The 10,180-nt window shown below is 49.9% G+C and overlaps 1 protein-coding gene across 1 annotated transcript; it reads left to right on the top strand.

The window, feature by feature from the left end:
• Window positions 1-4,960: 4,960 nt before the first annotated feature.
• Window positions 4,961-5,713, top strand: LOC119945149 (keratin-associated protein 11-1-like). Its single transcript, XM_038766178.1, has one exon. It carries the CDS (start codon window positions 4,961-4,963, stop codon window positions 5,711-5,713), a length of 753 nt encoding a protein of 250 aa, XP_038622106.1.
• Window positions 5,714-10,180: the final 4,467 nt, after the last annotated feature.

Genomic DNA, 10,180 nt, shown 5'->3' with positions numbered 1-10,180 from the left:
CGTCCGGCTGCGGCCTGGTGAGCTGCGGGCCCGGCCCCTGCGTCGTCTCGTCCGGCCGCCCCTCCGCGTGCTACGTCTCCGGACCCGGCCTGGCCGTGAGCTGCCTCCCCCTGACCACCTACGGGTCCAGCCTCTGCGCCCCAGCCTGTGGCCAGCCGATCGGCTACGTGGCCAACGCCGGCCAGTTTCCGAGCTTCGTGGCCAGTGGCTGCCGCCCCCTCAACTCCCTCTCCAGTGGCTGCAGCCCCCTGATCTACGTGGCCAGCGGCGGCCGCCCCTTCACCTATGCGTCCAGTAGCTGCCGCCCCCTGAGCTCTGTGTCCAGCAGCTGTAGCCCCGTGTCATACGTGTCCAGCAGCTGTAGCCCCGTGTCATACGTGTCCAGCAGCTGCCGCCCCCTGATTTACGTGTCCGGCAGCTACCGTCCTCTGAGCTCCGTGTCCAGCGGCTGCCGTCCATCCTGTGCCTAGCCAAGCTGCTGACCATCTCCTTGTTCCAGAGGACCGTGCTGAGCGACAAGGACCAGCCGCGTCCCTACGGCGCTGGGAGAGAGAGGCAGAGCCTCGTGTGGATGGGCCTCTAAGCCCCTCCCTGTGCTGATCACATCTCCAACTCTGTTCTTCCTCTGTCTGACCTCGCTGCCGCAACCCTCAAGTTGCCCCTGACTGATCCACCCGTTGGCGGTTGGATTCTCTCTCTCCATCTTCTAATAAACTCCTCTGTTTGGCATCCAATCCCGGTCTGTGTCGCTCTCCCTTCCCCGCCACATCTACCATTCCTTCGTCTTTGCCTTGGCCGAGCCCGGCTGTAACTTTCACGGGCCGTCTGGGGGACGGGGACTGGGCGGGGGGATCTTGTGCAGTTCCTTCAGGGCCACCTTCGACCCACGCTCGGCACGGAGAAGTGGGAAGGGCACGCTCGGCACGGAGAAGTGGGAAGGGTGACGCACACTGAGAACCTGGAATGCCGTCATTCTGTCGCTCTGAATAATAATAACAACAACAATGGCATTTGTTAGGCGCTTATTATGTCCCAAGTACTGCTCTAAGCACTGGGGTAGATACAAGGTAATCAGGTTGTCCCACGTGGGACTCACAGTCTTAATCCCCATTGTACAGATGAGCTAACTGAGGCCCAGAGAAGTGAAGTGACTCGGCCGTGGTCACATAGCAGACAAGGCAACTCGGGGGGGCCTACGGTGTCCGTGGCATCGTTGGAGTATGTGGAGTTTATTAAATACAGTCATTGTCTGTATATATGTATACCTGTATATATATACCTGTGTGTATATATATATATATATATATATATATATATATATATATATACCTGTATATATGTATATATGGTTGTACATATTTATTACTCTATTTATTTATTTATTTATTTATTTATTTTACTTGTACATTTCTATCCTATTTATTTTATTTTATTGGTATGTTTGGTTCTGTTCTCTGTCTCCCCCTTTTAGACTGTGAGCCCACTGTTGGGTAGGGACTGTCTCTATGTGTTGCCAATTTGTACTTCCCAAGCGCTTAGTACAGTGCTCTGCACATAGTAAGCGCTCAATAAATACGATTGATTGATTGATTGATTGATTGATTGATTGTCACCTTTTAGACTGTGAGCCCACTGTTGGGTAGGGACTGTCTCTATATGTTGCCATCTTGTACTTCCCAAGCGCTTAGTACAGTGCTCTGCACACAGTAAGCGCTCAATGAATACGATTGATTGATTGATTGATTTTGTAAAGTAGACACAGCTACATAACACGCGGATAAAGAGCAACCTCAGTCAGGGATCGTGTCCGTCGGAGACTGCACGACCCCAGGGGCCACTTTGGCCTCGGGGTCAACGCACAGCTGTCACTCTGCTGATTCTCCTCCCCACTGGTGAGGGCCGGGAACTTGGCACTGCCCAGTCTGCCCACCCCGAGAGAAGTGGCGGGATGGTGGGCAGAGCCTAGAAGACGCGTGGCCTAATGGATAGAGCCCAGTGCTGACAGTCAAAAGGACCTGGCTTCTGATCCCGGCTCCGCCACTTGTCAGCCCACTGTTGGGTAGGGACCATCTCTATACGTTGCCAACTTGCACTTCCCAAGCGCTTAGTACAGTGCTCTGCACCCAGTAAGCGCTCAATAAATACGATTGAAGGAATGAATGAATGAATGTGTGACTTTGGGCAAGTCACTTTACTTCTCCAGGCCTCATCTGTAAAGTGGGTATTACAAGTATGAGAATCCATGTGGGACATGGACTGTGTCCAACCTGATTAACTTTTAAGAGAAGCAGCGTGGCTTAGTGGAAAGAGCCCGGGCTTGGGAGCCAGAGGTCATGGGTTCTAATCCCGGCTCCGCCATTTGTCAGCTGTGTGACTTTGGGCAAGTCACTTCACTTCTCTGGGCCTCAGTGACCTCATCTGCAAAATGGGGATTAAGACTGTGAGCCCCACGTGGGACAACCTGATCACCTTGTAACCTCCCCAGCACTTAGTGCTTTGCACATAGTAAGTGCTTAATGAATACCATTATTATTATTATTCTCTGGGCCTCGGTTCCCTCATCTGTAAAATGGGGATTAAGACTAGGAGCCCCACATGGGACAACCTGATCACCTTGTAACCTCCCCAGCACTTGGTGCTTTGCACATAGTAAGTGCTTAATAAATACCATTATTATTATTATTCTCTGGGCCTCAGTTCCCTCATTTGTAAAATGGGGATTAACACTGTGAGCCCCACATGGGACAACCTGATCACCTTGTAACCTCCCCAGCACTTGGTGCTTTGCACATAGTAAGTGCTTTATAAATACCATTATTATTATTATTCTCTGGGCCTCATTTCCCTCATCTGTAAAATGGGGATTAAGACTGTGAGCCCCACGTGGGACAATCTGATAACCTTGTATTTTCCCCAGCGCTTAGAGCAGCGCTTGGCACAAAGTAAGTGCTTAAGAAATACCGTCATTATTGTTACTATTATTATCGTGGAGCAATCTGACCCAGTTGGCCCTCTTGACCATCCAGGATTACACAAGGACACTCTGTCGTCGCCCGTGAAACGCCGAGGCTCGTTAAAGACACCTCGTGAGGCCTCAACAGTCGCAACACAACAACAGAGTCAGGATGCTGTGACGCACCACCGCGCTGCAGGCAAAGTCTTCTAGACTGTGAGCCCACTGTTGGGTAGGGACCGTCTCTATATGTTGCCAACTTGGACTTCCCAAGCGCTTAGTACAGTGCTCTGCACACAGTAAGCGCTCAATAAATACGACTGAATGAATGAATGAATGAAAGTCACCTGGAGGCGGTGGGGGGGAAGGGGTCCACCACCCTACGCCTTTCCAGTGAACCCGCATCTCAGTGGACAGACTCACGATGATGTCCTCGTGAACTCCTCGGAGTTTGGATGTGGGGCTGGGCGATGATGATGAGGAGGAGGATGACAAGATGGCCTCTTGTGGGCTTCTCTCCCGGCCAGAGTGTTGCACGGCCGGTGGGAAGGAGAGTGTCCAGATGCAGTACCCCTTGGGCCAGCGTCTGATAATAATAATAATAATAGTGATGGCATTTATTAAGCGCTATGTGCAAAGCACTGTTCTAGGCGCTGGGGAGATTACAAGGTGATCAGGTTGTCCCACGGGGGGCTCACAGTCTTCATCCCCATTTGACAGATGAGGGAACTGAGGCACAGAGAAGTTCAATGACTTGCCCAAAGTCACACAGCTGACAATTGGCAGAGCCAGGATTTGAACCCTTAACCTCTGACTCTAAAGACTGGGCTCTTTCCACTGAGCCACACTGCTTCTCAGTGTGCCCGATCCACCCACTGCCTCTCTGACACAGCACCAGGATGCTGGGAGGACCCGGCTACTGGTTGCCCACCTGGACGTGCCCCCTGATGACAAGGAGTGGGCCAACTAGCCTCCTTACCATTATCCTGTAAGAGCCGAGCAGGGCTCTCTCATCTTTTAATTTCATCAAGTCCTTCCTAAAGGTTGGAAATGTCCTTCCTATCCAACTTCCCCCGACAACAGATAATAATGTCAATTATTATGGTATTTGTTGAGCACTTACTACGTGCCAAGCATTGTTCTAAGTTCTGAGGCAGATGCGGTGTAATCAGGTTGTCCCACATGGGGCTCACAGTCTTAATTCCCATTTTACAGAGGAGGTAACTGAGGCACGGAGAAGTTAAATGACTTGCCCAAGGTCACACAGCAGTTAGAACCCACGTCCTCTGACTCCAAAGTCTGTGCTCTTGCAACTGGGCCATGCTGCTTCCCTGACGGTTCTCGCTCCAGGGATTCAAAGGGTCCAGGCAAGCTGTGAGGTCTACCAGGGTGGGATGTATATATGTATATATGTTTGCACATATTTATTACTCTATTTATTTATTTATTTTACTGGTACATATCTATTCTATTCATTTTATTTTGTTAGTATGTTTGGTTTTGTTCTCCGTCTCCCCCTTTTAGACTGTGAGCCCACTGTTGGGTAGGGACTGTCTCTATATGTTGCCAACTTGTACTTCCCAAGTGCTTAGTACAGTGCTCTGCACACAGTAAGCGCTCAATAAATACGATTAATTGATTGATTGATGTAGTGAAGTCCAACTCTGTCCCCACGGGTCTGTAAGCGGCAGAGAGACGTCCCCGGCCAAATCCCCGCGCTAAGGGCCTCCGGCTGGGGACGGCGGGCGATGCGGATCGGAGAGGGATGTGAAAGGCCCGGACGCCCTTCCTGTTTTACGGGTGAGGAGGAAGGCCTTTAGGAGCCTGTAAAACAGCACCTAATGAGATGTTGTTACCAGGGTGAATTGGTGTAACCACGAGGAAGAGAGTCCCGCTCCGGAGCCCGCGCCCACGAGCCGGGAATATAAGGGCGTGCGGCCGGAGGAGACCCTCAGACCCGAGTGACCTGCTCCACGCTTTCGTCCGAAACCACTGCTCTCATCCACCATGTCTCCGGTCACCTGCTGCTCCACTGGCCCCACCCTGGGCGGTCTGTGCCCCACACCAGTGGCACCGTCCGTCACGCTCTGCTCCGGCGACGTGAGCTGCGGAGATGCCCTCTGCCTGCCCAGCGCCTGCCAGGGGGGCTCCTGGCTCCTGGACAACTGCCAGGAGACCTGCCACGAGCCGTCCGGCTGCGGCCCGGTGAGCTGCGGGCCCGGCCCCTGCGTCGTCTCGTCTGGCCGCCCCTTCGCGTGCTACGTCTCTGGACCCGGCCTGGCCGTGAGCTGCCTCCCCCTGACCACCTACGGGTCCGGTCCTTGCGCCCCAGTCTGCGGTCAGCCGGTCGGTTACGTGGCCAGCGCCGGCCAGTTCCCCAGCTTTGTGGCTAGCGGCTGTCGCCCCTTCAGCTCCCTGTCTGGCCGCTGCAGCCCCTTGACCTACGTGGCCAGCGGCTGCCGCCCCCAGAATCCTACGTCCAGTAGCTGCCGCCCTGTGACATTTGTTTCTAGTGGCTACGGCCCCGTGAGTTCTGTGCCCAGCAGCTGCCGACCCCTGAGTTCTGCGTCCAGCGTCTGCTACCCGCTGAGCTCTGTGTCCAGCAGCTGCCGGCCCCAAAATCTGGTGTACAGCAGCTGCCGGCCCCAAAATCTGGCGTCCAGCAGCTGCCGGCCCTTGAGCACCATGTCTCTCAGCGTCCGTCCATCCTTCGCCGTGCCGGGCTGCTGTCCGTCTCCTTGTTCCAGAGGACTGTGCTGAGCGACGAGGACCAGCCGTGTCCCCACGGCACCGGAGGGGATTCGCGCGGACGGGCCCCCGTGCTGGTTACAGGCCGTGTGTCTCCGTTTCCATTCTCCCACTGTCTGACCTCACTACCCTCCTGCACGGTCCACCCGATGAGTGATGGATTCTCTCTCTCCGTCTCCAAATAAACCTTTCCATTTGGCATCCGATCCTGGTCCGTGTCATTTTCCCTTCTCCTCCACGTCTACGACACCTTCCTCTTGGCCTGGGCCGAGCCCAGCTCCAACCTTCACGAGCCAGTTGAGGGGGTGGGTGGAACCCGCAGCTGGTCAGATGGGGCTTCTCGAACGGTCGAACATCCGAAGCGCCGGTCGATTAGTGATCAGGAGTCCCATGTTGGATTTGTCCGGCCTCCATGGAAGGCAGGTGGCATAGATACCTACCACTGGCATTATCCACTACATCACAGGGGCTCATTCTCGTTATTTTTTGAGGCAAAGGTCCTGAACAAACAACAGCGGTCATCGAGTGAAAGAGGCACAGTCAGAAGGTCATGGGTTCTAATTCCAGCTCCGCCACATGTCTGCTGTGCGATCTTGGCCAAGTCACTGCACTTCTCTGGGCCTAAGGGACCTCATCTGTAAAATGGGGATGAAGACTGTGAGCCCCACGGAGGCCAAGCTGATTACCTCGTATCTACCCCAGCGCTTAGAACGTAGTAAGCGTGAAACAAATACGATTATTTTATTATTATTTTGTTTTATGGTATTTGTTAACTGCTTACGATGCGTCAAACACTGTTCTAATCACTGAGATAGACACTAGTCAACTAGGTCGGACACAATTCCTGTCCCGCATGGGGACTCACAATCTAAGTAGGAGGGAGAATGGGAGAACAGAGGCATGGAGAACAATAATAATAAGAACAATTATGGTATTTGTTAAGCACTTACTATGTGTCAAGTGACTTCCCCAAGGTCACCCAGCAAACAACTGGCAGATCTGGGATTAGAACCCAGGTCCTCTGACTCCCAAGCCAATGGTTTTTCCACTAGGTGAACATCTTCATGGAAGACCCTGAAATCACTGGGGTGCGGAAATCTCAGGGATTTAAACCCAACTTGGAAGTGACACATATTGGTAGAGAAATGAGTGCGAATTCATCCAAAGGTGAACTCAACGGTGCTTCCACTGATTCATTCATTCATTCATTCATTCATTCAATTGTATTTATTGAGCGCTTCCTGCATGATATGAAGGAAGCTATGAGAACATTGAAGCAGATGCAGGGTCATTACTATAATAATAATAATAATATGATGATGATGATGGTATTTGTTAAGCTTTTAGAGAAGCAGCGTGGCTTGGTGGAAAGAGCCCGGGCTTTGGAGTCAGAGGTCATGGGTTCAAATCCCGGCTCCACCACTTGTCAGCTGTGTGACTTTGGGCAAGTCACTTCACTTCTCTGTGCCTCAGTTACCTCATCTGTAAAATAGGGATGAAGACTGTGAGCCCCACGTGAGACAACCTGATCACCTTGTAACCTCCCCGGCGCTTAGAAGAGGGCTTTGCACATAGTAAGCGCTTAATAAATGCCATTATTATTATTATTATTTTACTTTGTGTACTGTACTAAACACTGGGATGGATACAAGCAAATTGAGTTGATACCAATGTTTTTCTCCCCTTCTAAACTGTAAGCTCGCTGGGTCAGAGAATGTCGGCTCCTTTTGTTGTATTGGACTCTCCCAAGCATTTGGTGCAGTGCTCCACACATAGTAAGCACTCAATAAATATAATTGATTGACTGATCGATTACTGATTGATTGGGCCCAGTACTCCATCCTTTACGGCACTCAGTTGAACTTAGCGCTGTCCCCTGGTGATCCTCTGCACACAGTAAGCGCTCAATAAATACGACTGATGATGATGATCCCCCACCGTCTAACCTAGTGACGGACCATCCACTGCTCCATTCTAGAAGCAGGAGTAGAAGTTGTACCTTTTAGTGAGTGAAAAATGGGGTGCTGATCATCGGAATAAGCGCTTGGGAAAAACACAGCGAGAAAGTGACACATTCCCTGCCCAAGAGGAACATATGGAGGCAGGCATAAAGGCATTTACAGAGTAATCAAAATAAATAATTGAAGCACCCTTGCTTAGTACAGTGCTCTGCACACAGTAAGCGCTCAATAAGTACGATTGATTGATTGAATAATGGAGCGCTGACTTGGACATCCATATTCAGTCTGTCACCAAATCCTGTCAGTTCAACCTTCACGACATCTCTAAAGTCTGCGCTTTCCTGTTCCATCATTCATTCAAGCGTATTTATCGAGCGCTTACTGTGTGCAGAGCACTGTACTGAGAGCTTGGGAAGTCCAAGTTGGCAACATCTAGAGACGGTCGCTACCCAACGACGGGCTCACGGTCTAGAAGGGGGAGACGGACAACAAAACCAAACATGTGGACGGGTGTCAAAATCGTCAGAATAAATAGAACTAAAGCTATATGCACGTCATTAATAAAGTAAATAGTAAATATGTACAAGTAATAGAGTAATAAATCTGTACAAATATATACACAGGTAAGGATCAAGCAGTGAATCAGTGATATATATTGAGAGCAGTGTATTGTACTAAGTGCTTGGAAGAGTACAATACGATAGAGTTGGCAGATGTGATCTCCACCCACAATCAATCAATCAATCATATTTATTGAGCGCTTACTATGTGCAGAGCACCCACAAGGAGCTTACAGTCTATGGGGGAAACAGACATTAAAATAAATTGTATTTTAATGTCCACGCTGTAAGAGAAGCAGCGTGGCTCAGTGGAAAGAGCCCGGGCTTTGGAGTCAGAGGTCATGGGTTCAAATCCCGGCATCACCAATTGTCAGCTGTGTGACTTTGGGCAATCACTTGACTTCTCTGGGCCTCAGTTACCTCATCTATAAAATGGGGATTAAGACTGTGAGCCCCGCGTGGGACAACCTTATCACCTTGTAACCTCCCCAGCACTTAGAACAGTGCTTTGCACATAGTAAGCGCTTAATAATGCCATTATTATTATTATTATTATTATTATTATTACTATTATTATTGTAGATAGGGGAAATGGCAGAGTATAAGGAAGTATTGAGCGCTTACTGTGCACAGAGCACCGGACTAAGTGCTTGGAAAGTACAATTAAGCAACAAACAGAGATGGTCCCTGCCTCAGGGACCAGTCTAGAAAGCGGGGGAGGCAGACAACAACGTAAATTAATAGAATTATAAATTCATGCGTTCATTCATTCAACCGTATTTATTGAGCGCTTACAGTGTGCACAGCACTGCACTAAGCACTTGGAAAGTACAATTCGGCAACAGAGAGAGACGATCCCTACCCAACAATGGGCTCACAGTCTAGATGGGGGGAGACAGACAGCAATACAAGTAAACAGGCATCAATGTAAATAAATACCTAAAATTTATACCTAAACTGACACGTATATATTCATTCAAAATTCATCTATTTACTGAGCGCTTACTGTGTGCAGAGCACTGGACTAAGCGCTTGGGAGAGTCCAATGCAACAATAGAGAAAATCCCTACTCACAACAGGCTCACAGTCTAGACGTGGGGAGACAGACTTCAATACTAGTAAACAGGCATCAATGTAAACAAACGAAATAAATAATATATACCTATATTATTCATTCATTCGTTCATTCAATCGTATTTATTGAGTGCTGTGTGTAGAGCACTGTTTTAAGCGCTTTGGAGAGTCCAATACAACAATAAACAGACACATTCGGTGCCCATCATAAGCTTACGGCGAAGAGGGAGCTTATAGTCTAGCGTAAGGAATTGGTCTTCCTTCGGCTGTGTATTTTTACTGCCGTAGTGGACTCTCCCAAGCACATTATTATTATGATAATAATAATAATAATGATAGAATTTATTAAGCGCTTACTATGTGCAAAGCACTGTTCTAAGCACTGGGGAGGTTACAAGGTGATCAGTTGTCCCATGGGGGGCTCACAGTCTTAATCCCCATTTTACAGATGAGGGAACTGAGGCCCAGAGAAGTGAAGTGACTTGCCCAAAGTCACACTGCTGACACGTGGCGGAGCCGAGATTTGAACCCATGACCTCTGACTCCAAAGCCCCTGCTCTTTCCACTGAGCCACGCTGCTTACAGTGCTCTGCATGTGGTAAGCGCCCCATAAATACGACTGACTGACTCCAAACTGCTACCACATTAATGGTATTTGTTAAGCACTAACTACGTGCCGGGCACTGTACTAAGCTCCGGAGTACAAGCTAATTTGGTGGGACACGATCCCTGCCCCACACGGGGCTCACGGTCTTAATCCCCATTTTACAGATGAGGTAAATGAGGCACAGAGAAGTTAAGTGAGCCCACTGTTGGGTAGGGACTGTCTCTATATGTTGCCAACTCGTACTTCCCAAGCGCTTAGTCCAGTGCTGTGCTCACAG

The sequence above is a fragment of the Tachyglossus aculeatus genome, chromosome 24 (genome assembly GCF_015852505.1).
Source record: "Tachyglossus aculeatus isolate mTacAcu1 chromosome 24, mTacAcu1.pri, whole genome shotgun sequence".
NCBI lineage: Eukaryota > Metazoa > Chordata > Mammalia > Monotremata > Tachyglossidae > Tachyglossus > Tachyglossus aculeatus.
This window is presented reverse-complemented; position numbering and strand designations above follow the sequence as displayed.